This window comes from Ranitomeya variabilis, chromosome 4 (genome assembly GCF_051348905.1).
Source record: "Ranitomeya variabilis isolate aRanVar5 chromosome 4, aRanVar5.hap1, whole genome shotgun sequence".
NCBI lineage: Eukaryota > Metazoa > Chordata > Amphibia > Anura > Dendrobatidae > Ranitomeya > Ranitomeya variabilis.
In genome coordinates, this window is record NC_135235.1 from 471,945,996 (window position 1) to 471,973,833 (window position 27,838).

A 27,838-nucleotide genomic window follows, 5' to 3' on the forward strand; every position below is an offset into this window, starting at 1 on the left:
GTAGGCTGTACTTAAAATGTTTTCTAATGATAATGGCATACCATTGCTAGACACGAGGAAGGATAAAACAGGAGTATATGCTTTTTACTTTCACTAAACTAATGCTGAGAACTATAACGTTTGTATCATATGTATGACAACTTCATTCCTTCCAGGAGACTCGCGAACAATCGACATCCCAAATCCTCGAGAAAACTCTGTGGTGGTGGAAGATTTACTCCCCAATCACTCATATATGTTCCGGGTTAAAGCACAGAGTGAAGAAGGATGGGGTCCAGAACGGGAAGGTGTCATCACAATTGAGTCACAAGTTGACCCTCAGAGTCCTCTCAGTCCTGTACCAGGTACCTACTGATCTTCCTAGTCATTATAACTCTGCTTTATAGTTATCAGACGATAAAACATATTTCATATTAAGTAATGAAAGGTGAAAAATAAATTGACAGTTCATTTAACTCTACTAAATCGAATTGGATCCTTATAGAACAGACTGTGGTAGAGGAGCTCACTCAGCTTGACACAGAAGTCTCTTTAAGAATGTACTTGGTTTATTAGAAACAGCATAAACCAAGCTGGAAATATAAACATGGCCCTCTGGGCAAAAAACTGAGAAAACAAAAATGCTGTACACAGTCCATATGTTTGCGGGGAGCTGCACGCTCTGCAGCATCACAGGTTCAGTCTTTCCTCCTCAGGACACAAACCACTGGAAAATCCTCTCTCCAGCATGGCTGAAAAAAGACTGCCTCTGGAGCCCAGTTATCTAGGCCTCAAACCATGTGACTCCTCCCCCATGTGACTGATCACATGACTGACATCACACAGGTCCTGTCAGCATATGGGGTGCTGGCTCAGCAGGTGGAGATAAGGTGGACACCCTCCTACTCACACTATGGGTGTCCACATAAAAACAGCCCATTATGCAACTTAGCTTAAACCTCACAGCATGTAGTGTGCTGGAGGAAAATACGCTGGGTTTTACATCACTGGTTCCAATAGGCGTAGTGACACATATCTCCCCTCCATTACTTTATCAGTGACTTTGTCACAAGACCTAACAGATGTATCTGTGAATCATAAAGCAATTTTTGTAGAATTTTTTATTGTGTTGATTGCTGTCATTCCTCCTGGAAATAAATGAATAGGTGTTACAATTACTTTTAAATTCGGGTGTGTCCAATCAGTGATTCCAATCAATCACGCTACACTGAAAACAAGGAGAACACCCACTTTTGCAGAAAGGATACAAGGTACAACACATAGGTCTAGGATAGATGCTCCAGAAATAATTATTTTATGGAAAATACACTGATTTACTGACATAGATAAGTCAGAAGACTTATAATAGTACTAAAAATCAAGGCCAATTGGTTAAAAAGTTAAGACAGAGGAGATCCTAGCTTCCTTGCTGGTAAAGCGAAACATGGAGACTAGGCCCCCTATTGGTAATGCAGAAGAATGGATGTATATGATACACATGTAATTACGGTAAATTGATTATTTCTCTCTTCTTTGCAGGTTCTCCTTTCACTTTGAGCACCCCAAGTGCACCTGGACCCCTTGTATTTACTGCTCTGACACCAGACTCTCTACAACTCAGCTGGGTAAGGCCGAGAAAACCCAATGGGGCCATCCTGGGATACATGGTCACCTGTGAAATGCTGCATGGTGGAGGTAAGGGGTCAGGACACCCAAACCATATCACATTTGATAAGAAAATACAATGGACATGGGTAAATTAGGAATCTGATATTTATGTGAAATGTATTAATCTCAGGCGAGCCAAGGAATATATATGTGGAAGGTGATATGCCCGAGACAACACTGACCGTGCCCTTCCTGAGTGAGAACCTTCCTTACAAGTTCAAGGTCCAGGCCAAAACCACACAAGGATTTGGGCCAGAGAGAGAAGGGATCATTACCATTGAATCACAGGATGGAGGTAAGTGGGGGATTATGATGAGAACTATATGGCAATACGCGCAAGATTAGAAGCTTTGCATAGGTACAGCCCAGACGTAAGTGGGTCTTAGCTTAAAAACAGGTGCCACACTGCCACACTGCAATCACCATGCCAATGTGGAGACTGTTCTTGCTATACTACAGAAGGTTTAGTGGCACTAATAGGCATCTCTGCCCCCTGCATTTCATAGCTGAATAAAAACAGGCATTAGCCATTATTTTATCATAGGACATTGCAGCGGACCAGGCGGTAACAGTTACAATATTGTCTAAATTGATTGCACAAACATACTGTGCTATTTAACAGGAGATCCATCTTAATATATGGCCCTTAATAGGGCACATTGATGGGTAATTAATGCCCTGGTTACTTGTCCCTACTTCTTACACGTCGCCTTAGCCTAGCTACAGTACTATCAAAAGCTTGAAATACAGATTCACCAACAGGACATACCTACATTTTCTTACAATAGATTGCAACTCACTGATGGCACTTTTTTTTACTGCACCTTTAAAGCAGATTTCACAATACAAACTGCGTAATATATTTAATAGATCTTAGACCTGATGAAGCAGGTGTGCTTAATTTGAAAATGCATCCGAGCTAGACTGTATACTTTTGCACAGAAAAACATTTTTAAAGTAAGCATTTAATTCCATGAGCTGTCACTGGATAGATAAAACGCTCATTTTAAATCTGAGGCATGTACAGCTATTCTGCCATGAATTTTCAAAGTTAGTACACCAATTATATCAGGTAAAGTACATTTATTTATTATGTATTGTGAAATAAGATCTACTTTAAAGGGAATCTGTCACCACATTTTGCCACTTAATCTTAGAGCAGCATATTGAAAGGACTGAGACCCTTATTCCAGCATTTGTCACTCACTTGGCTGATTGCTGTAGTTTTTGATAAAATCACCGATTCATCAGCAGATTATCACTGGAGAATTAGTAAAACGGCTGCCAGGTAGTCTAACATATTTATGAGCTCTGTATAACCCCACCCCAGCACTGATTTACAGCTTTCAGTGTACACTGTGCATAGGCAGAAAACTGCCAATCAGTGGTGAGGGCGGTGTTATAGAGCTCAACATTCAGAAAACTGGTAGCTATGCAGCAGATAAAACAGTGATTTCATCAAAATGACAGCAAGCAGCCCAGTAACACATCACAAGAATCAGGCTACAATAAGCTGCTTGTATATGGGGTAGAAATAACCTGGTGAGCTCCCTCATATACAGTCAGGCAGACAGCCATGATAGCCTTGGGAAATCACAGCTAATGTACGGCATAGCACAGTTACAATATTGTGAGAAATTCCACCACACTCCTTTACTGTGTGTATACGGTAGATTATCAGGAATACACATGCTTCATACCGTCTTTATTTTTATAGTTCTACTCATACGTGACCTGTATTACTTGTAGGAAATTTCTCTCAGTTTGGGACACAGCAGATGACACGTCGTGAAGTCTTTAACCTGCCAACAGAATACAGTCAGACCAATATTACTCACTCTACAATGTCAGAGCCGTTCTTCACAGGTAATGAAAAGGATACCAGTTCTTTTTGTTTCTAAATGTTGTGGATATGACTACTTGTGAAGCAGGCTCACCTCTATTCTTGCGGTAGTTAAGGGTTGAGTGCTACGTTGGCAATAGACTGAATCATTGCAAACACGTACTCAAGAGTAATCACCTTTATTTATTTGACCCACTAATATAGCGCCATTAATTCCACAGCGCTTTACAGACATTATCAGCCCTGTCCCCAATTAGGGCTCACAATGTAGATTCCCCATCAGTATGTCTTTGGAATATGAGAGAAACCAGAGGAAACCCAGGCAAACACGGGGAGAACATACAAACTCCTTGCAGATGTTATCCTTGGTGGGATTTGAACCCAGGACCCCAGCGTTAACCACTGAGCCACCGAGCTCCTTTATCACCTATCTACAGTTTAGGTTATAGCACTTCAATTGGTGGGGACACCATTATGCCCATGCTCAACCGATTCCATGGGGGCTGCCAGAAATAAGAGTACAGAGCTCTGACTGTCCTCTGCAGAATGAATGGATAGTTGAGAATGGAAACTGCTGCTGTAGTCAAATTGGGATGAGTACCCCATTCTGGTGACTGTTGGGGTCCCAGAGATCTAAAAGTAAGCCCTTGTCTTGTGAATAGATGAGAACTTGGAACAAGTGGACAACCCCTTCAAGTGAATTGAAACTGTTGTGTAGCTACAACCTTGTCCCATTAGGAATAGTGTGCATATCCCAAAAGATCTGTAAACATCAATCTGTCATATATGGAATTTTTTTAAAAACTATTTCCTGTAAAATTTGAAACATTTTCAATAAAAATTATAAATTAATAAAAAAAAACAACAACTCTCTAATAGGAATATTTTTTTTCCTTTTGTGTGGATGAAATTGATGGACTTTTTTCAACCGTATGAAATGTTTTAGAGATTTCTTTTGTGTGTTTTTATTACCTAAGACTTACATGGTGATTTCTTATTTTCCTATTACCAGATGGCATGTCTGTTACTTCACACCGGATGGAAAGCTCCGGCACAGTTACTCAGCAGATCACCAAAGAGTACGTAACGCGAACAATGGCGTCAGGAGGATCGCTCAGCAAGCAGGTGGAGCGCCAGTTCTACGATGCCTAATATTCACGACTGCCCTGGACTATGTACCTGCCTAGGTGCCTCAGTGACGCGTCCCCATCCCTGGCACTTTATTACTTTGTGCTGCAGGAGACTCATTTGCGCTTCCCGTAGTCTCTTGCATACAAGACCGTACATCGAGGGATGGGGATATGACCGCAATATTGACGTAGGTGCTACACAAGGTACCAAATGGGATAATTCTCCACTGTCCGCAGCAAGCTTTTCAATGTAATGCTCAGTGGTTGCAATGCTTTGAGGGAAGAGATAGCGCTGACAGTACTATCCCAGCATCCTCCATTTCACTGCATGCTTTAAACCAAACTTTATTTAAACTTTTGATGCTTTGTAAATAACGTAAAAAAAAATTATATGTCAGAAAGGGAGAATTTATATACACTTAAGGTCTTTATTGAGGGATCTTGCTGAAATTGCAAATGGTGAACTGCGACATAAGGGTTTTGTATTGGTGTCTGCTACTTGGTGTTGATATAGGCAATTAAAGGGAATTTGTCAGCAGATTTTTGCTATATTATCTGAGAGCACTATAATGTAGGAGCCGAGACCTGGATTACAATTATGTGTCACTTACTGGGTTGTGGTTTGCTCTTTTAACACAGTCAGTGTTAGATCACTACAGGACAACTGGCCCCGTGCATCCTAGTCCGACCACGCTCCTAGCACTGATTAGCAGCTGTCACTATACAATGTACACAGGAAGCTGTGGCGTGGATGGGGTTATACACAGCTTAACAACTGAGCTCTGCTATATCTACTGCAGAGAAAACTGACTATCACAAGTGCTGCAATCAGTAAACTAAGTGATACATCGCTGGAATCAGGGTCTACATCATGGTGTGGTCAGATTACACTGGAGAAACCAGCTGACTGATTCCCTTTAAGGGAATATATATTATAAGCGACAGAAGATATTCCATAAATCCAGGCGCTGTTCGGTAACTACAGCTTTACTGAAGAGTCCTGACATTTCTGGTAACTGCAATGAGAAGCATGTATCAGTCGGTGAAACCAAAGCAAGTCCTGAATTAGGGGAAATGTATCAAAACTAGTGGCGTAATACCTGATAGGATTTTTCAAAACTAGAGTCATTGCCACTAGCAACCTATCAAATGAAGTTTTTTTAAAAAAAAAAAAACAATCTAATTGCATTAATGGAAGAAAAGAAAACCAACAAATCGAATTTGAGAGACACCTGATCACTTTATTTCCCAAATGGAAAATCATATTTACAATGGAGAGTTAATGTGACAAGACCCCAGATCCAGCCGATGGCTTGGTGATGTAAAATGATGGTGATCCTTGAAATTTATCCTACAGAAAAATACAATACAATGACATGTACAGTAGGCGTTTTCACAACTTTAAGAGGATGTACTTGAAAACATCAGTTATTTCTGGTCATGTCTGCACAAAGGCAATGGGAGAGTATATAACAGATATCATAAGACATTACTTCTATACCATCACATTTTCCTATGAAGTACGACTGTGGTGAAAATAATACAGCCTACCTTGGTTTTGCACAGAGAAGCCTTCATGGTCCGAACCCTTTAAGCCCAGAGATACCTTGTTTGGTATGTAATTGTAGGTATTATGTTAATTGCTAAAGCAAAGTACTATAAGAACTGCAAATCTACCAGATGTGAGAAAGTGAATGAAAGCAATGCACGGCACACAGGAATGGCTATTAGGCCGGGGTCACACAAGCAAATATTCTCTTGTTCTGAAAATCGGGCCCATATGCCAATGACACTTGGATCAAACTCTGTCACCGCTTGATCCGAGTGTCACCTTAGTGTGATCCGATTCTCTCCCATGAAAGAATCGTATCACAGGTGTAGGGAAGATGGAGAACAAAACTTCTCCAGTGACTGCGCCAGGACATCCAAGTGCATAGACTTGAATGGGCGAGTGCAATACGATCAGCCGATGCACTCGCAGCATGCTGCCATTGTTTTATAATGCCAAATCGGTATTAGAAAAAAAATATATATATCGCAGATCTGCAATGCCCCATAGTCTAACATTGGCTGTCCGAATTCTTATTGGATTGTACTCATCAGATTTGTTAGCACTTGTGTGAGCGAAGCCGTAGACTAGTGAGCCGGTCACAGAGGTCTGTAACTTCCATACAAAACCAACGTTACTCAATAAAAAGCTTACAACTGGACGACGCACTTTCATTTTGATAGAGCAAATTATGTGTAAGAATGTTTAGGGCCACTGGTGTACATATTTTATATATATTGAGACAGTTGTCCACATGTTAGTGCACTCCGCTTGTTTACAAACTGTTGCCATCTTTAAACTTTTGTAATAATAAAACCATTTTCATACAATTGTCTTATTGATTCCATTACTTAACCGTTGGGAAGTAGGCCTACATGTCTTTGGCAGTCACCTTAATTTGTTGTTTGGTCCGGTCAGCGACTGACGTCTCCAATAAGGTCACTGTACAACCTCCAAAACCTCCTCCCGTCATGCGGCTGCCGTAAACACCTGGTATTTCCACCACTATTGAAACCAACTCGTCCAGTTCTGGACAACTGACCTCATAATCATCCCTGCAAAAATGGAAAAAAAAAAGTCCTTAAGTGACTTAAGAGACAACAGCCACATCAGGGATAAGGACTCATTGCACACTAAATATAAGACAAGAAGTAGTGGCAAATCATATCATCATGGCTGGTGTACAAAAAATAAAAAATACATACAGTGCCACTTTCCATATTGACCACATGTGGTGGTAGGACTTGAGAAATACTTGCAGTTTTGGAAACATTTGACATCTCTAAGAGTGCTTCACAATGCGCTTTTGTCCATGTTTATTGGTCTCATTGGGGCTTACATACACATCCTGCGCAAAACGAGATTCGGAGGGAACCATGTGTGCCATTTTTGGGTGCAAGTATAAGTAGGTTGCGGGATGCAGTGACGGACAGGAGACAGACCAAGGGTTAACAAGGGGTTTAATAAACATAGTTACTCCTCGCAGGGAGATATGTACACAAGGAGCAAGGTTATACCTAATACAGAGAGAACTAATAGGGGAAGGTTTTTGAGAATAATACAAATAATACTACTAACACTTTGGGCATCAGCCACGGGTGTGTTCCTGCCCGTGACTGAGGAAGCTTAGATTACGTGATAATAAAAATGATCTGTCACAGTTCTGTGTAAAAAATGTTACCCTGGCGTTAACGGTGTCCTCCTGTGGTCCTGATGATGGCGGTGTTCTCTGGTGGTCCTGGCAGTGGCGATGTCCACTGGTGAACCTGGGGATGGCGGTGATAGTCTGTGGTATTATCACGGGCACTGGCCCCAACGGAGGAATAGTCTCCTCCCTCAGCGGTGAGAGTCCCCACACTGCCGGACCCTGTGACACTGTCCCGACACACTCTATAATGGCCAGCTGTGTTGTACCGATGAGCGCCTGTATCCTGTACACAGACCTTGCCTCTCACGGTCAGTACTTCCGTCTGGGGCGGTCTTGTCAGCGTTGTCGGCTGAGTCAGCAGTATCTTAAAGGTCCACGATATAAGCGGGGACAGCGGTATATGTGGTGTCTCAGCGGGTTCCCGTCGGTTGTTTCCCGTCAGTGCGCCCGCTCGTTCCCGGCTCCAGTCCGCGCCGCCCCGTCGCCTCACAGCTGATCTACTCTGACAGGACTCTCGCGCACGTGACGTTTCTGCCCGAACTGTTTGAATTTCTGCACGCGCATTAACCGTCTGCTTAGCCAAGCCCCCTTCTCTCCAGCACACGGACACCCCAAGCTCTCCCCCCTGTATCCTAGGTGACAGACCCGACGGTTCCGGACCCGTTACGGATGAGGCAAACCTGCTTAGTTTCTCCCCCTTACATTTATGCTTGAGTCGGACACCCGGATCACCTCCAGTATGTAATACACCCAAGAGGGCCTATAGTAAACTGGCACTTCCAATACAGAAACAAAAACCTACATGAAAAGAAGTCTATTCAACAAATCTTAGAAAACCATGCTTAACCTTTATTAAAGAATTCAGAGAAAACAAATGAGTATTAAAATAGGGGAAAATAATAGCAGATACTCCACCTACAGAATAAATATTCAGGTACAATTCCTCCAGTATTCATAAATTCAATCCGAAACATAAGCTCCACATAAATTGGTATACATCTCCACACATAGATATTTAGCATATAGTGGCCAACAATCCATGCAGTCTATATTTAGCTCAATACTCTTGTGATGAGCTATAATAAAAGGCATATATAAAACTAGCAGCAATTTCTTCTGGTCACAAATAGACCTAGAGCACACAAATATCTGTGCAATGCTAAAGTGCATAGTACTAATTTGGATCTCATAATGATTAGATTCACACATCAAGAGGTACTGTTAATAGCATGCTAAATAGAGTGCAGACATTTAGTGAACAGCAAATAATGAAGTCATAACCTGTAGGTGAAGTCCAGGCCCCGACGTGCGTTTCGCGGTGCAGCTTCTTCTTTGGGGGTGCTAGCTTCTCATTGGATGGCAGCGGTTTGTGCGGCGCTTCTACCCCAAGAAATCGGAAATCTGGTCACAGCAAGTCAGCGTCACACTCCACACGGCCGCGCCCCCTCCGACGCAATGCACAAAAAGAAATACTCTTATTTGTTTTCTCTGAATTCTTTAATAAAGTTTAAACATGTTTTTCTAAGATTTGTGGCATAGACTTCTTTTCATGTAGGTTTTTGTTTCACCTCCAGTATGTGTATATGCCTGGAAAAGATGCACGTTAGAGCACACGTTCACTCTGTCTGCACCATTATAGTCAGGTTTTGCAAAGTACTGCAGTGCGCTGGCACCGGGAAAGGTCAGAGAGGCCCAGCGCCTGCGCACTGCAGTTCTTTGCTCTGCCCTCAACAGGGCAGACAAAGTACGTCTGCGCCGGAGCGTGAAGACCAGAAGAGGACGTCATTTGATGAAGATAGGAGGCGCCAGATCGGACCGCGACACCAATCGGACCGGGACCACCCTTGGGTGAGTATAATCTAACCTCTTTTTCTCATCTTTTAGGATACATCGGGGGCTTATCTACTGCATCTCAGAATGCTGTAGATAAGCCCCTGATGCCTGTGGGCTTACCTCACCCTCGATTTTGGGGGTGACAGGTTCCCTTTAAACCAAATGCAGCTATGGGATGGAGATTTTTCCAAAATCAGAAAACCACTGTAAGTGAAGTGCTTGATTTTGACTTTACATAGGATCCATCCTGAGTTCTCAGTAAATGAAGATTTTTGGGTACTTACCATATAATCTCTTTCTCATACCCTTCATTGGATGCCACAAAAACCATGCGTTATATCCTGCCACCTAAAGGCTCTTCCCCAACAAGGTACATCTAGGCAGCCGACATCCAGCTGTTCAGTTAGTGCAGAAGGAGAAAAGTCAAGACCACCCCCAAAACACCCACACCCATCGCCTGATAGAATAGAATGCTAAGAGGAAAAAGATTGAAAGGTTACTTCCTAAAGTAACCTATTCAAGGTAAAGAAAGGTCTGAGACTCATGTCTGCCTCCGAGGTGACACTATGCTAAACTGAAAAGCTGGGTGTTGGCTGCCAAGATGTAGCCTGTTGGGTAGGAGTCAGCTTTTTTTCTAAGATGTAATGTTGGCATCAGCCTCCGGATAGCAGCATATAACCAATAGTGATGAGCGATCGTGCTCAGATAACATTATTTATTATTATTTATTATTATAGTGCCATTTATTCCATGGCGCTTTACATGTAAGGAGGGGTATACATAATAAAAACAAGTACAATAATCTTAAACAATACAAGTCATAACTGGTACAGGAGGAGAGAGGACCCTGCCCGCGAGGGCTCACAATCTACAAGGGATGGGTGAGAATACAGTAGGTGAGGATCTCAAACATATTATTCAAGCACGTTATCCGAGCACGATTGCTCATCATTAATAACCAACAACTCCTGTGTCTTCCAATGAAGAGTCTCAGAAATACTTGAATAGGGCTTTTTAATGAAACTTAGGGTAGCGTTCAATACTCCAAAATTGTGCTGTAAGAATAACAAGTATGGAATTGCAACAATAAAACCATAGCTAAACATTCACCTTCGTTGCGTCTTACCTCAATGAGTTGTGACTCTCCACCATTAATTTACCGAACAATTGGTAATCACCGTTCTCTAAAGCTTCGGCCGCCTTAGTTGTGCGCTCTATTTCGGTGATGACATGGCGAGCTCGCCTGAAGCAGACCTCACCAAGACTGTCCTTGTTGGCTAAACCAATACATTATAGGTTATAAACATCATTAAGGTGAGTTTTCTTTCCTCGGCTCTCCATCAACCCACCTACCTTTCAGATCTTCCATGGTGGCATCCCTCAAACTTTCTTTTCCAAGAGCCTTTGCTGCCTCCTCGCACTGTTTCCTGCGTGTGGGGTACTCGCTGCCTGTTAGTTCATGGCGTACATTAGAATTAGTGATGAGAACAGACAACTTGGGATCTGTCAGGGGAAGCAGTTTTACTTCCAAAGACCTAAAAAATACAGGGACCGTAAGGGATTTTTTTTTAATTTACTGTAATTGAAGGATAATTACTAAGTATACAAAACATAAGAAAGAATGCAAACTGCACAAACCTAACCTCAGTGTCACAACAAAGGAAATGAAGTATAATAGTACATAGAAAGCACAATCATTTGCAATGTAAGCTTACAACAAAAGGAATTTAAAAAGGTCCATTTACTCTGCACGATTATCATGAATTAGCGTATCTAGGAAGGATTCTTTCACAATAGTGTGCATTCTAAACAGGCTGTCAATCACCCAATAACCAAAACACTAGGTTGTCAGGTAAAATGCTCTTTTGTGCTGCATAAAAGATCATCATTTTCTGCAGTGAATTGTCCTATTTAAATAGAGCTTGTGCTGCTGAGAAGAATGACCGCATAAAGGCACTGAATGATTATTACAGATCGTTCAGTGCACATCTTAAGCGCAGTCAGCCCGTGTAAACTGAGCATTAAATGACCAATGGTGACCAAGTAAGTTGCCAGTCGGTGGTCATTTAAATGTATCCTTAGGGACTCCATGCACACTAGATTTTAGTCGGCTAAATCTGTTGATAAGATAGGTTCAGCTAATGGTCTAATGTACAGGTGCTTCTCACAAAATTAGAATATCATCAAAAAGGTAATTTATTTCAGTTCAATACAAAAAGTGAAACATACATTATATAGAGTCATTACAAACAGAGTGATCTATTTCAAGTGTTTTTCTGTTAACCCCTTAACTCCCAGAGCTTTTTTTGGTTTTTGGCTCCCCTTCTTCCAAGAGCCATAACTTTTTTATTTTTCCGTCAATATGGCCATGTGAGGGCTTATTTTTTGCAGGAAGAGTTGTACTTTTGAACGATACCATTGCTTTTACCATGTCGTCTGCTCGAAAACGGGAAAAAAAAATTTCCAAGTACGGTGAAATTGCAAAAAAAGTGCACTCCCACATTTGCTTTTTGATTGTCTTTTTTTCTAGGTTCACTAAATGCTAAAACTGACCTGCCATTTTTTGATTCTCCAGGTCAATACAAGTTCATAGACACCAAACATGCCTAGGTTCTCTTTTATCTAAGTGGTGAAAAAAATTCCAAAGTTTGCTAAAAAAAAAAAAAAAAAAATTGTGCAATTTTCCGTTACCCGTAGCGTCTCCACGGGTTAGGTGAGGACTTATTTTTTGAGAGCTGAGCTGACGTTTTTAATATACTACTTTTGTGCAGATACAATCTTTTGATCGCCCGTTATTGCATTTTAATGCAGTGTCGCGGAGACCAAAAAAACCGTAATTCTGGCGTTTTGATTTTTTTTCTCACTACGCTGTTAAGCGATCAGGTTATTCCTTTTCTTAATTGATAGATCGGGCGATTCTGAACACGGCGATACCAAATATATGCACGTTTGATTTTTTTTATTGTTTTACTTTGATTGGGGCTAAAGGGGGATGATTTGAACTTATGTTTTTTTTATATTTTTAAATACTTTTTTTTTTTTTTTTACTTTTGGCATGCTTCAATAGCCTCCATGGGAGTGTAGAAGCTGCCACAACTCGACCGCCTCTGCTACATAGAGGTGATGCACAGATCACCTCTATGTAGCTAAATTAGAGCATTGCTATGAGCGCCGACCACAGGGTGGCGCTCATAGCATTCCATCATAAACAACCATAGATGTCTCCAGGAGACCTGTGATTGTGATGGCAAAGCACCGATGACCCCCGATCACGTGACGGGGGTCAGCGGTGCACGTATTTCCGGCCCCGTGGCCGGAAGCGCTTGTTAAATGCCGCTGTCAGAGTTTGACAGCGGCATTTAACTAGTTGATGAGAGCGAGCGGATCGCGATTCCACTGGCGCCTATTGCAGGCACATGTCAGCTTTTGAAAACAACTGACATGTCGCAGCTTTGAGGTGGGCTCACTGCTGGAGCCCATCTCAAAGCGGGAGATACTATTCCGTCAGCTGGCAGAAAGGGGTTAATGTTGATGATTATGGCTTACAGCCAATGAAAACCCAAAAGTCATTATCTCAGTAAATTAGAATACTTTATAACTCCAGCTTGAAAAATTATTTTAAAATCCGAAATGTTGGCCTACTGAAATGCATGTTCAGTAAATGCACTCAATACTTGGTCGGGGCTCCATTTTCAATTACTGCATCAATAATAATAATAATCTTTATTTTTATATAGCACTAACATATTCCGCAGCGCTTTACAGTTTGCACACATTATCATGCAGCCGTGGCATGGAGGCGATCAGCCTGTGGCACTGCTGAGGTGTTATGGAAGCCCAGGTTGCTTTGATAGCAGCCTTCAGCTCGTCTGCATTGTTGGGTCTGGTGTCTCTCATCTTCCTCTTTACAATACCCCACAGATTCTATATGAGGTTAAGGTCAGGCGAGTTTGCTGGCCAATCAAACACAGTGATACTGTTGTTTTTAAGCCAGGTATTGGTACTTTTGGCAGTGTGGACAGGTGCCAAGTCCTGTTGGAGAATGATATTTCCATCTCCAAAAAGCTTGTCAGCACAGGGAAGCATGAAGTGCTCTAAAATTTCCTGGTAGACGGCTGCGCTGACTTTGGTCTTGATAAAACATAAGTAAGTAATAAGTAGATCACAAAGTGTCACCCTCAAAGACCCTATTAAACAACTATTATCAATGAAAAAACTGACAACAAGTGTTCAATTTCCTTGCAGTAGCACCAAAGGGGAAATTGAACATTACACACAGCGACTATTCAAATACATATGAAATGCAGAACAGGACAAGTCCGCCACACTGAGAAAAGCTTTTTGCAACTATCTTTACTCTGGTGAAGAGATGAGGATCCTGACATTTTTTCTTTTCCACCAGTATGGATCCTTTTCGCACACTGTGCGATCAGGTGATGAATCTGACCCATGTGGTTCTGAATCTGGCCAGGGAGCACCAAAAACTAGAAACATCACAGTCACAGCTGCAGGGTCAGTTTCCTAGCATGATAAGTGCTTCCCATATGACAAGCTATTTTGGTCTCTGGGTTGGATGCATTGTTTATTGCATGATTTGCTTGTGGTTTTTCTTTTTTAAATATTAATACTAGAAATAAAGCACACTAGTAATTTTCCAGGAGAATTGATGCAGGACAGACCATAGTTTAATAGTGAAACTAGTCACTACTCATGGATAAGGCTACGTTCACATTAGCGGCGCCCGCCGCAGCGGCGGGCGCCGCAGCGGCGCCGCATGCATCATGCGCCCCTATATTTAACATGGGGGCGCATGGACATGCGGTGCACTTGCTTTTTGCGCCGCATGCGTCCCTGCGGCGCCCGCGTCGGGTCGCGGAGGACGCAGCAAGTTGCATTTTTGCTGCGTCCAAAATCAATGAAAAAAAGGACGCATGCGGCGCAAAAAGCTGCGTTGTGCATGTGTTCACATTTGCGCTGTGCGTTGCGGCGGCGACGCTGCGGCGCACACCGCAAATGTGAACGTAGCCTAAGCCGTGAGGCTGGGTGGTCAAGAGGTCCGAGGTCAGATACTAAAAGGGGTAAGACAAAGGTGTAGTGAGGTCACAGTCAGAGGTCAGAATTCCAGCAAGGTAGCGCATCAAGACAGAGGTGCTAGGCAAACGGTTGGTCAAAGGCTAAGTCCAAGGTCGGGCAACAAAGCCAAAATACAGGAACACAGAACAGAGAAAGGGCACAAAGCTTGAGCCAAGCTGCAAATGGCACTAATTGGAGGCAGAGATCTAGCTAAATAGCCTGGTAATCACTCGAATAGGAGACACATGGAGGAATCCACGGCAAGCCACAGCCCTGATTGGATAGCTGAACTGTAACTCACCCACACTGTCAGCTCACCACGCACCAACCTCCAACTGGACGGCTAAGCTGTCCATAACCATACTGACAGCTCTGCAAGCCCCTACCTAAGCTGAACAGTTACTCACTGCTTACATGCTTACAGACACACCAATAGGCGGAAATGTGAAAGTACCTGCTCTTCAAGGGGGGGGCCGAACAGATCCCCAGGTTTTCCAGGAAACCTATAATGGAAGGCCCTGACTACACGATCAGCCTTCACAGAATAAGCTGGAACCCAGAATCTCTCTTCGGATCAGTTTCCCTTCCTTCGAAAGAAGAGATATTGGAGAGAATTTTGGACCCTCCGAGAATCCACGATCCTCTGCACCTCGTACTTCAAATTTCCATTAACAGGAACAGGAGACGACGTACACAACATAGATGGGACAAACTCTTTCAACAGCAATCTGTGAAACACATTTGGGATGCGAAGAGTAGGCCAATAAATTTAAGACCCAACTTTGCTGATGATACTTACAGCTTAATATTTTTAAAAGATAAAACCTTATCACCTAGTTTGAAGTTGGGACCTGCCTAATGTTTCCCATCGGCCTTCCATTTTGGCGAAGCTGAGCCATCCCAATATTCTTCTAAACCTCCCTCCAGACATCCCCAAGACTGAGGACTCCCTCGCAGTAAGGACTTGATTATTCCCACCCACTGTGACACCATTCCCTGATGACTGGGATTACAGGGTAAAAAAAAATAGCCTACAGCTCTCCATGAACACCCTAAACTGTTTTTTCGCCCTCGAAAATTTATCAGGAAGAGCCATTACTGGTTTGGGATAAACCAACTGCATATCAAAAGTTACCGGCGTCAAAGCTTTTGCCAGCAGCAGAGGGCTCTGGGAAGCACTTCTCATGCTAGAAAACTGACCCTGCAACTGTGACTGTGATGTTTCTAGTTTCTGGTGCTCCCTGGCCAGATCCAGAACCACATGGGTCAGATTCGTCACCTGATCGCACAGTGTGCGAAAAGGATCCATACTGGTGGAAAAGAAAAAAAAAAAGTGTCAGGCCAGTTGTAATGTGACACTAATCACTACTCATGGACAAACCATGAGGCTGGGTAGTCAAGAGGTCCGGGGTCAAATATGAAGAGGGCACTTCATAAACAGAGGATTAAGGCAAAGGTGTGGTCAGTTCACAGTTCGAGGTCAGTATTCCGGGAGGGTTGCGGATCAAGACACAGGGGCTAGGCAAAACGATGCTCAAAAACTGGGTCCAAGGTCGGGCAGCAAAGATCAAAATACAAGAACACAGAACAAAGCAAATGCACACCACTTGAGCTAAGCTACAACTGGCACCAAATGGAGGCAGAGAGCCAACTAAACAGCCAGGTAATCACTCGAATAGGAAAAACATGGAGGAAGCCCCAGCCCTGATTGCACGGCTGAACTGTCACTCAATACACTGACAGCTCAGCATTGCCCCATGCTCCGACTGGATGGCTGAGCTGACTGTAACCATACTAACAGCTTAGTCCGCCTCTCCTCTACATTGAATGACTGAACCGTTACTCACTGCTTCCAGATACACCGAAGGGAAAATAAAAGAATCAGTAGCAACTCCAAATCTGTCAGATTGTGAAGGCAGCTCCTGTGTATGTTGCACTCTTTAAGTCAACCTACAGATTTTCAATTGGATTCAGGTTTGGGCTTCTGGCTGGGCCATTCCAAAACCTTGATCATCTTTTGGCAAAGCCATACTTTTTTGATGTGGAGGAATGCTTAGAGTCGTTGTCGTTCTGGAAGATGAAATTCCTCTTCATCTTTGACTTTTTAGCTGAGGCCTAAAGGTTTGATGCAAAATTAACTAATATTTGGAACTGTTCAGAATTCTCTCCACCTTGACTACAGCTCAAGTTTTAGCTGCCAAAAAATAACCCCAAAGTTTAATGCTGCCTCCACAATGCTTCACTGTGGGTATGGTGTTCTTTTGGCGATATGCAGTGTTGACTTTGCACCAAGTATACCTTTTGGAATTATGGCCAAAAAGTCTGACCTTGGCCTCATCAGACCATAACAAGGTTTCTCACATGCTTTTGGCAGACTCTATGTAGGTTTTGGGAAAACATAGCCTTGGATGTTTTTCTTTGTAGGAAAAGGCTTTCGTCCTGACAACCTACCCCATAGGCCAAACATATGAAGAATATGGAAGATTGTTGTCACATACAATATACAATAGACATTAAAGCATAACAATAAACACAGATCAAAACAAATAGGCCCTGCTCAAAAGCTTACAATCTATGAGGAAAAAGGGGAGACACAGAAGGTGGATTGTTATGGTTCCCAATGGCAGGGGAACATCAGAAGCATAGAAAAAACGGACAAGCTCTCGGGTGATGGAAACTAGAGCTGACCGCGATGCTAAACCTATACACACACAACTAATAGCCAGGGAACGTACCTACGTTTTCGCTAGACGTCTCGCACCAGCCGGAGAGCTAACTACCCCTAGTAGATGAAACACAGTCCTGGCTTGCCTCCAGAGGAAAATCCCCCACAGGAGATAGTAGCCCCCCACATATAATAACGGTGAGTCAAGATGAAAAGACAAACGTAGTATGAAAGCAGATTTAGCACAGCGAGGCCCACTAACTAGATAGCAGAAGGATACAATAGTGGACTTCGCAGTCAGCTACAAAACCCTATCAAAAACCATCCTGAAATTACCTTAAACTCATGTGCCAACTCATGGCACCGGAGTGGCAATTTCAGCCCACAAGAGCTTCCAGCTGCAGAGAATCACATAAGTGCAAACTGGACAAAAGATACAAAAATAGACAAAGGACAGAAATGTCCAACTTAGCTGGTCAGCAGACTGGGAGCAGGTACATGCAACAGAAAGACTCTGGTTACATTGATGGCCGGCATTGGAATGACTGAGGAACAAGGCTAAATAGGAAACTCCCACATCCTGATAGAAACAGGTGAAAAGCTCAAAGACACCAGTACCACAAGCGACCACTGGGGGAGCCAAATAACCGAATCACAACAGTGGATGGTAACAATTGCTTTCGTTGTTTGGACCAGCCATAGTGTAAGATAAGAATCAGGTATTCATGTAATGCTGCATGAACCAGTTATCAGCCTAAGTATGTAAAAGGAAAGACACAGAAGGCTATTAAAATTCATAAAGCGTATGAGAACATGGTGCAAGGAACCTGATTATGGTTTAAGTTTTTTGAATGGGCCAGGAAAGATATATATCTTGGTACCGTGTTAGCCAGTGTATAGAAAAATATTTAGAATTGAGAGTCCTCAGTGGTTGATACCTTTTTAATGGCTAACTGAAAAGATGGTAACAAATTGCAAGCTTTCGAGACTACTAAGGTCCCTTCATCAGGCAAAGACTAATAGAAATTCTGAAGAATCACATATTTATAAATATGTGATTCTTCAGAATTTCTATTAGTCTATACCTGATGAAGGGACCTGAGTAGTCTCGAAAGCTTGCAATTTGTTACCATCTTTTCAGTTAGCCATTAAAAAGGTATCAACCACTGAGGGCTCAATTCTAAATATTTTTGAATGGGCCACACAGGGATAGTTAGGTTAGTGCGTTGAGGTGGTAGGCCAGTCTGAACAAATGCGTTTTTAGGGCACACTTGAAACTGTGAGAATTGGCGCAGCACGTGAAAAGTCTTGGAGACGGAAGTGGGAGGTTCTGATTACTGAGGATGTTAACCTCAGGTCATTAGCAGAACGGAGAGCACGGGTAGGGTGGTAGGCTGAGACCAGGGAGGAGATATAGGGTGGTGCTGAGCCATGGAGTGCTTTGTGGATGAGGCTAATACGTTTGTACTGGATTCTGGAGTGGATGGGTAACCAGTGTAATGACTGGCACAAGGTAGAGGCATCGGTGTAACGGTTGGTGAGGAATATGATCCTGGCAGCAGCATTCAGGACAGATTGGAGCGGGGAGAGTTTGGTAAGAGGGAGGCCAATTAGTAAAGAGTTACAATAGTCCAGACGAGAATGAAAGAGAGAAACAGTAAGGGTTCATACTCACTTGCGAGAAACTCAGATGAGTCACGCACGGCAATACCCGGCACTCAGGAGCGGAGCGTGCGGCTGCATGTATTGCTATGCGGCCGCATGCTCCGATCTGAGTGCCGGGTGCAGTGCTGGGTATTGCCGTGCGAGACTCATCTGAGTTTCTCAAAAGTGAGTATGAGCCCTTAGAGTTTTTGCAGAGTCGAAAGTAAGAAATGGTCGAATTCTAGAAATGTTTTTGAGGTGCAGATTACAAGAGCGAGACAGAGATCGGATGTGGGACGTGAAAGAAAGCTCGGAATCAAGTATGACCCCAAGGCAGCGGGCATATTGCTTGGGAGTAATGGTGGAACCACACACGGAGATGGCAATGTCAAGCAAAGGCAGGTTAGTAGAGGGAGAAAACACAAGGAGTTCAGTTTTTGACAGGTTCAGTTTCAGATAGAGGGAGGACATGATGTTAGAGACAGCGGTAAGACAATCACTGGTGTTTTCTAAAAAGGTTGGCGTGATATCAGCAAAAGAAGTGTATAATTGGGTGTCATCAGCATAGAGATGGTACTGGAACCCAAATCTACTGATTGTTTGTCCAATAGGGGCGGTATACAATTAGAAGAGGAGGGGGCCTAAGACTGATTATTGAGGAAACCCAATGGTAAGGGGAAGATGAGAGGAGGAAGAACCAGCAAGAGATACAGTGAAAGAGCGGTTAGAGAGATAGGAGGAGAACCAGGAAAGAACGGTGTCCTTGAGGCCGATGGAGTGTAGCATAGTGAGGAGGAGCTGATAATCCACAGTGTCGAATGCTGCAGAGAGATCCAAGAGAATTAGAATGGAGTAGTGAGTGACCATTAGATTTAGCTGTTAGTAGAATCATTAGAGACATTAGTGAGAGCAGTTTCAGTAGAGTGTAAAGAGCGGAAACCAGATTGAAGCGGGTCGAAAAGAAAGTTTTCTGAGAGATAACGGATAAGACGGGTGTGGACCAGGCATTCGAGGAGTTTAGAGATGAAGGAAAGATTAGAGACAGGTCTATAGTTAGCGGCACAGTTTTGCTCAAGGGATGGTTTTTTAAGTAATAGAGGGAAAGATCGGAAGAGAGAGAGGTTGAATATTTTTGTTAGGCGAGAGGTGACAGCAGGGGAAAGGGACTGGAGGAGATGTGACGGAATGGGGTCACTGGTGCAAAGTGGTCGAGCGAGCAGATGCAAGGAGCCCGATTACTTCTTCTGTGACTGGTTCAAAGTCAGAGAGTGAGCTAGATGCAGTGGGGGAGGGAGGACAGTGCATGGTATGAGGGGATTGGGAGATAATTTCCTGTCGGATATGGTCAATTTGTTCTTTGAAGTAATTGGCTGGACCGTCAGCGCGGAGATCCGTGGTTGGGGCCTGCACTCTTGGGTTGAGTAGGGAATGAAAAGTGTCCAAGAAAAGTTTAGGGTTATTGGACAGTGAGGTGATGAGGGTGTTGAAATAGGTTTGTTTGGAGAGGTGAAGGGCACAGTTGTATGTTTTAAGCATAAACTTATAATGGATGAAATCTTCAGGCAGATTAGATTTTCTCCACAGACGTTTAGTGCACCTGGAGCACAGCTGCAGGAAACGCGTTTGCAGCGTGTGCCACGGTTGTCGCCGTCTGTACCGAGTTGTTCTATGTATAGGAGGTGCAATTTCATCCAGGGCACTTTGCAGGGTTTCATTGTAATGCTTCAGTGCAGAATCAGGACATGAGATGGAGGGGATAGGGGCCAATGATGACTGCAATTTCTTCACAAGTTTTTGGGTGTCAATGGCCTGTATGTTTCTATAAATGTGGAAAGTGGGGGTGACCTGAGCGGGATGGCAGTTCTTGATAGAGAATGAAAGAAGGTTGTGGTCAGAGTGGGGAGTTTGAGAAATCATCAACTGAGCAAAGATGAGAGAAGACCAAGTCGAGGGAGTTTCCGTCTTCATGCTTTGGAGAGTTGGCATGCTGCGAGAGGCCGAAAGAGGTTAAAGCTAAAAGGTGAGAAGCAGATGGGGAGAGGGGAAAAGCAATGGGGATGTTGAAATCACCCATGATGAGGGTGGGGAAGTCACAGGAGAGAAAATGCGGAAGCCAGGTGGCAAGAGGTAGATGTTTTTCCTTATACTCCCTTGCCTTTAATGTTCACATCTGCTTTGATTGCTCTATTAAGATAATTTGTAGCAAATACTAACAAAAATGCCAAAGAAAAGTAGCGCAGCCCGTTGTGCTATTTTGTCCAGTAAAATAATGGCCACTCTGACAAAAATCTTACTGATCTCATTATAGTTAATAGGGTTTTCTGTCATACATGGATTCAAGCAATGCCTTTATTTTTGTTTTTCTAATTTTGATAATAGACAAATGGAAATAATATAGCAGATGTGCATAAAGCTTATGATCCACCCCTGGTAATTTCCTAAGAATGAACATACTTAAGAAAAATAAGGTCTTATAGAGGTTTGTATAAAGCCAGAAACTAACCTGCAGTCAAGGAGCAGAGCATGGCCATCTTCTCCCATTACAGATATAAACTGGTCCATGATCCCACAGGGCACTCCAGGAAATGTATGTTCAGCTTTTTGACAGTTAAGCGCCTTCTGAACAAGATCGCCATCATCTGAGCACACAAACCAAGAATGATTGAGGTAGAAAAGTGCAAGACTAAAAAGTGTGAACGTCATCGGTGTGACATCACTTTAATACCAAAGAGACAGTCAGATCCTGAGCAGTAATCTTTACACTCGGGCTACACAGTGAAAAGTGTCATGTGACAGCAATTCTCTGACAAGGTATACTGTATATGGATTTGTTATCCTTTTTACACAGTAACCCTGAATATGTGCTACTAATTGAAGGCCAATTTTTTTATTACGCAAATATTGCATGGCTGTGGGCTTCAGTTTTTGCCTTGACTGTGACAGACACCAAAACTCAATGACTGGGAAGGACGCTCACATACTATAGTGATATAGTGGAAACATACGTCATATTGCAAGTTTCTCACATAGAGTGTCTTTGGAAGCATTCAGATGTTGTGATTTCTTGCTGTGTCAATGGTAAAACTGGAATGTTTTTGGCTTTTTTTAGCAGCAATATTGGAAAATCGCAACAAAAATGCACCATTTCACAGCAGTTTTCACTATCACAGCCAGAGCTACAGTGATTGCAGGAAAGAAATGGCAATGAGGCTGCAACATGTGAATGCAGCCTTTATACACAGAACACGAATGTTCTAACCTTGGCACAGCTGTTGCAGGAATGAATAGACAGCAACTTCTAGAGATGCAGAGCTGGACAGACCTCCGCCCAAAGGCACACTGGTGGCAATCACTGCATTAAATCCAGGAATGGGGCCAGCTGAGAAAACAGAGAAATCTCATCGAGAAACATGTAACAAATGTATTCCAGAGCAGAAGTGGTCAGAAATAGTGTCATAGAGGAAAAATTAAAATCCATTAAGACATCTCCAGAGAGGAGACATATCACCCTCACAATGAACATATGGGATTATTTGTGGCAAGGAAAGAGACAAAAAAAATTTTAACAGGAAAGTAAGAAAGAGTTGACATTTCCATCTCCAATGAAGTAGCTGTCTACTGCTATGAACAGGTAATTACAGTAGGGATATTTGCTGGAATGAAGACACCAAGGCTGAGATTCGTTTATGCAGAGGCAGGGAAGTACGCTTCCAAACCAACGAGTTTCAATCACACTGTCACACTAATTTTCACCTCTAGCTGGCTTACCTGGGTAATGCTGAATAACCCCTTTGACATAGTTAACCCATTTTGGAACTCCAGGGGTTAGAGGACGATCCTCACTTGGAACCTCAAATATCACTTTATGTGGCTCATCAGCGCCCTCTGCTGTAGTAACAATGCAAATCTTTCCATCACTCCGGGGGCTTCCAACTATGACAGTTATGAGAGGCAAGGCCTGCGTAGAAGCACAGTGATCAGCACATATCATGTCCTGCCCAGTTACACCCACCCGTATAATACTCCCGTCACCACTACTACTGTCCATCTACATTCCAATGATTACCTCCAGACTAAGGATCCTTGTGGTTGTCACATGACTCCCTGTCCCCAATCATTATAAGCTACAGATATGACAGCATTTTAAAGCGGAATGGTCATTAGCTATTGTAGGGGCACCATAATATGTATAGTGGAAGGCTGGTGCACTACTAGGCATAGAAAAACAACGAGCCAGGGCTAAGTCAGTGATACGGTCTCTTCATGTCCAGGATCAGTGCGCGTCTGGCAGGAATAACCCTTTAAGAACCAGAATATTTTGGGATTTCATGGCAGAATTTTCCATACTTTTTTTTTTTTAACGCAACATTATGGGAACAATAACTGGTGAAATTCTGACTTCTGGGACAACCACCAAAGTGGATCTCCTGCGGAGACGGACATGCAGCGCCTCTTTCCAGACAGCGAATAAAAAAGAAAAAAAAGAGACATACTTAAACTGGGGAGCACCCAAGAATATCCATATCAAAATGCCTTTAAATCCTAGATATTTATTAAAGTCCAAAACACACACACAATTATAAAAACATTTAAAAACAATAACACACAAACCCCATAAAGAGGTGGACCCCCCCTAGGACTGAACCAACAATGTTGAAAGTATTGCTATATAATAGAAACAATACATGGCAGACCTAATATGGTGAACACCTATAAGCTATAAAGAGAAGGATGCAGCCAATAAAGGCCAGTTTATGATAATACTAGCCCCATTAAACAAGGGAGCACCTATACCTGCAGGCACTGGTAAAATACTGGAAGAGAAATGACAACCGGACTCCTCTAAATAGTATAACAATTTAAACTGCTCCTCAAAAAACTTTTAGCTCAAAAACAAGTTGATAGAAACCGCCATAATAGGAGGATGAAGCAAACAGGCCTGTCCAAGATACAGTTAGGTCCATATATATTTGGACAGAGACAACATTTTTCCGATTTTGGTTATAGACATTACCACAATGAATTTTAAACAAAACAATTCAGATGCAGTTGAAGTTCAGACTTTCAGCTTTCATTTGAGGGTATCCACATTAAAATTGGATGAAGAGTTTAGGAGTTTCAACTCCTTAACATGTGCCATCCTGTTTTTAAAGGGACCAAAAGTAATTGGACAGATTCAATAATAAACACTAGTGACCCAGTGCCACTGGCAGCCATGCATGCCCAAGCCATCACACTGCCTCCGCCGTGTTTTACAGATGATGTGGTATGCTTTGGATCATGAGCTGTACCAAGCCTTCGCCATACTTTTCTCTTTCCATCATTCTGGTAGAGGTTGATCTTGGTTTTATCTGTCCAAAGAATGTTCTTCCAGAACTGTGCTGGCTTTTTTAGATGTTTTTTTAGCAAATTCCAGTCTAGCCTTTTTATTCTTGATGCTTATGAGTGGCTTGCACCGTGCAGTGAACCCTCTGTATTTACTTTCATGCAGTCTTCTCTTTATGGTAGATTTGGATACTGATACGCCGACCTCCTGGAGAGTGTTGTTCACTTGGTTGGCTGTTGTGAAGGGGTTTCTCTTCACCATGGAGATTATTCTGCGATCATCCACCACTGTTGTCTTCCGTGGGCGCCCAGGTCTTTTTGCATTGATGAGTTCACCAGTGCTTTCTTTCTTTCTCAGGATGTACCAAACTGTAGATTTTGACACTCCTAATATTGTAGCAATTTCTCGGATGGTTTTTTTCTGTTTTCGCAGCTTAAGGATGGCTTGATTCACCTGCAAGGAGATCTCCTTGGACCGCATGTTTACTTCACAGCAAAACCTTCCAAATGCAAGCACCACACCTCAAATCAACTCCAGGCCTTTTATGTGCTTGAGAATGACATAACGAAGGGATTGCCCACACCTGTCCATGAAATAGCCTTGGAGTCAATTGTCCAATTACTTTTGGTCCCTTTAAAAACAGGGTGGCACATGTTAAGGAGCTGAAACTCCTAAACCCTTCATCCAATTTTAATGTGGATACCCTCAAATGAAAGCTGAAAGTCTGAACTTCAACTGCATCTGAATTGTTTTGTTTAAAATTCATTGTGGTAATGTCTGTAACCAAAATTAGAAAAATGTTGTCTCTATCTCTGTTCAAATATATATGGACCTAACTGTATATGCAAACCAAGGAATGAAGGTCCTGGGAGGGTCAAAGACCCAACGCGTGTCGCCACAGCAATGGCTTCATCAGGGGTAAGAATGGTAATGGGGGACTTCACAACCTACTTCTCTATATATATACGATACCTAAGTGATCTGGTTGCAAACACCTGGGAACCGCGTGTACCATGCCTGTCGTCATGCCGTCATGCATTGACAAGCAACCGCTACCGCCCCTTCTGCGCAGGCGCTGACTATCACCAGCGGTTCATTGCAATAGACCCGGGTGTACTTGTCTCTTTTCTGGGTCAGTACGTTTTGAGCATGCGCAATGTGACTTCGGCCGTCCATCTTGGTATACCCGTCGTTCCATCTGTACACTGTGATATGACGCCGGCATGGTACACGCGGTTCCCAGGTGTTTGCAACCAGATCACTTAGGTATCGTGTATATATAGAGAAGTAGGTTGTGAAGTCCCCCATTACCATTCTTACCCCTGATGAAGCCACTTCTGAGGCGACACGCGTTGGGTCTTTGACCCTCCCAGGACCTTCATTCCTTGGTTTGCATATATCTTGGACAGGCCTGTTTGCTTCATCCTCCTATTATGGCGGTTTCTATCAACTTGTTTTTGAGCTAAAAGTTTTTTGAGGAGCAGTTTAAATTGTTATACTATTTAGGGGAAGTCCGGTTGGTCATTTCTCTTCCGGTATTTTACCAGTGCCTGCAGGTATAGGTGCTCCCTTGTTTAATGGGGCTAGTATTATCATAAACTGGCCTTTATTGGCTGCATCCTTCTCCTTATAGCTTATAGGTGTTCACCATATTAGGTCTGCCATGTATTGTTTCTATTATATAGCAATACTTTCAACGTTGTTGGTTCAGTCCTAGGGGGGGTCCACCTCTTTATGGGGTTTGTGTGTTATTGTTTTTATAATTGTGTGTGTGTTTTGGACTTTAATAAATATCTAGGATTTAAAGGCATTTTGATATGGATATTCTTGGGTGCTCCCCAGTTTAAGTATGTCTTTTTTCTTCGCATAGAATTTGTGACATACCTTGGGTCGAGCCCCCTTAATCTCTAAATTATTGTGGTTGGTGCCCTCCATACTTTGTTGTGTTTCTTTCCAGACCGCAGCATGGCAATTTCTTCTGCGGGGGTGCTAGTCTCCACAAGAAAAATTACATCAATAGGCATCTATTGGACGGGATGAATCCACATGGTTCAGTGAATACGCTACGTCCATAGTGCTGCTAGTTCTGGATCGTGGCACCCGGCCTTAGGGTCACCATCACAATGATGGTGCTGGGCTTACTGTGTGTGGTGCAGACAAGTCATCCTCCATGCACAGGAGCGCTGCTGGGGGCTGCCTGCCGTCATCAGCACAACTAGGCACTTTTATCCTTATGAGGCCGGGGTCACACTTGTCAGTGTGCTGTCCTGTGGATAGGAGATCATTTATTTTTACTGGACAGCCCCTTTAAGAAAAAGCTCAATGCATAGTAATATGTGCTGCAGTCATAGCCATCATGCATTATTACATGGGTGGAATAGCCCAGACTGCCTATGTACAGCCAGTGCCACGGGTATGGGCGCTCACAGCCATTTCTGGGGGCAGGCACGAGACAAGTACTCACTACTTTCTGTCAGGAGCTGCCGCTGCTCCATTGCGCCCCCTATAGAGCTGCGGGAGAGGAGGCAGCAGTCATGTGACAACGCACTGGTCACGTGACCCAGCACTCACGGTGCCGGAGCTCTCACCATAGGCAGCACGAAGCCTCCGTTGTAGTCCGTGTGCTCCCCGATCAGATTCACCCTGCCGGGGGCAAACACCGCCACCTGGGGCTCGTGCCCTCCGAAGGTCTCCGCGTACACACGCCGGGCTTCGTCCTCAGGAGCTGCCATTGCTGCACACATCCGGGTGTCCGGTTGCTGCTGACCGCGCCCACTTGTAGCACGTGACCTGCACCGCTGTGCGGCTGCCGAGTTGCACTAATGCACTCGTGTCCTGGAGGCTGTGGCGGTTTGTTACCGAGCATTGCGGGCACCTGACTGCTGGGCGCATGGGGGAGAGTACTGCTGCCATCACCCTGACTAGGGCTGGACTATGTAATGGGGAAGTGCCATGTTTAGGAGTTTCCTGTGCTTAAAGGGATTGTCCACTACTTGGAAAACTCCTTCTCAAGTGCCATATTCTGCCATGTAATATCAAAACAGCCTATGCTTACCTAAAGTGTAGGCTTCTTTCACACTTCCGTCGTTCGGCCAACGTCGCAATGCGTCGTTTTGGAGAATAAACGCATCCTGCAAAGTTGCCCGCAGGATGCGTTTTTTCTCCATAGACTTGCATTAGCGACGTATGGCCATACGTTGCATGCGTCGTCCACTGAATTGTCGTCTCGGAAAAACATTCAAGGGATCGTTTTTCCGTACGTAGCATCCAGTGGTTCACTTCATCCATATGTTCTCCCATCCTGCCCTCATGAGTATCCATTCTGCCCCATATGATCTCCCCATCCTGACCCATCTGTCTCCATCGTATCCATCGTATCCATCCTGCCCCATCTGTCTCCAATCATGCCCCCATGTCTTTCATCCTGCCCCGTGTCTCCAATCATGCCCCGTATCTCCATTCTGCCCCCTATGTCTCCAA

The 27,838-nt window shown here is 43.4% G+C and overlaps 2 protein-coding genes across 4 annotated transcripts in view; one reads left to right on the top strand and one right to left on the bottom strand.

Annotated features, from left to right (window-relative positions):
* Positions 1 to 5,778, top strand: part of ITGB4 (integrin subunit beta 4) — a 110,236-nt gene extending 104,458 nt beyond the window's left edge. For all 3 annotated transcript variants that reach the window (XM_077251754.1, XM_077251752.1, XM_077251753.1), the window contains 5 exons: positions 156 to 344; positions 1,519 to 1,674; positions 1,778 to 1,942; positions 3,397 to 3,513; positions 4,503 to 5,778. In XM_077251754.1, the coding sequence (XP_077107869.1) occupies positions 156 to 344; positions 1,519 to 1,674; positions 1,778 to 1,942; positions 3,397 to 3,513; positions 4,503 to 4,642 (767 nt within the window). In that variant the 3' untranslated portion in view covers positions 4,643 to 5,778. The remainder of the gene's footprint in view (positions 1 to 155; positions 345 to 1,518; positions 1,675 to 1,777; positions 1,943 to 3,396; positions 3,514 to 4,502) is intronic.
* Positions 5,779 to 5,840: 62 nt separating this feature from the next.
* Positions 5,841 to 27,174, bottom strand: GALK1 (galactokinase 1). The gene is made up of 8 exons (XM_077251755.1): positions 26,947 to 27,174; positions 22,801 to 22,990; positions 22,292 to 22,411; positions 21,536 to 21,671; positions 11,004 to 11,185; positions 10,777 to 10,927; positions 7,062 to 7,224; positions 5,841 to 5,971 (listed from the first exon to the last, which is right to left on the bottom strand). The coding sequence occupies exons 1-8, from the start codon at positions 27,100 to 27,102 to the stop codon at positions 5,900 to 5,902; spliced, it is 1,170 nt and encodes a 389-aa protein (XP_077107870.1). The 5' UTR covers positions 27,103 to 27,174; the 3' UTR covers positions 5,841 to 5,899.
* Between the last annotated feature and the right edge of the window lie 664 nt (positions 27,175 to 27,838).

Coding starts and splice junctions, on each gene's coding strand:
- GALK1 (XM_077251755.1), bottom strand. CDS start 27,102: ATGTGTGCAGCAATGGCAGCTCCTGAGGACGAAGCCCGGCGTGTGTAC. Junction 21,672..22,291: donor CCTGCAACAGCTGTGCCAAG/GTTAGAACATTC, acceptor TTGTGTGCTCAG/ATGATGGCGATCTTGTTCAG. Junction 11,186..21,535: donor GCTCTGCTCCTTGACTGCAG/GTTAGTTTCTGG, acceptor TGTATTTTTTAG/GTCTTTGGAAGTAAAACTGC.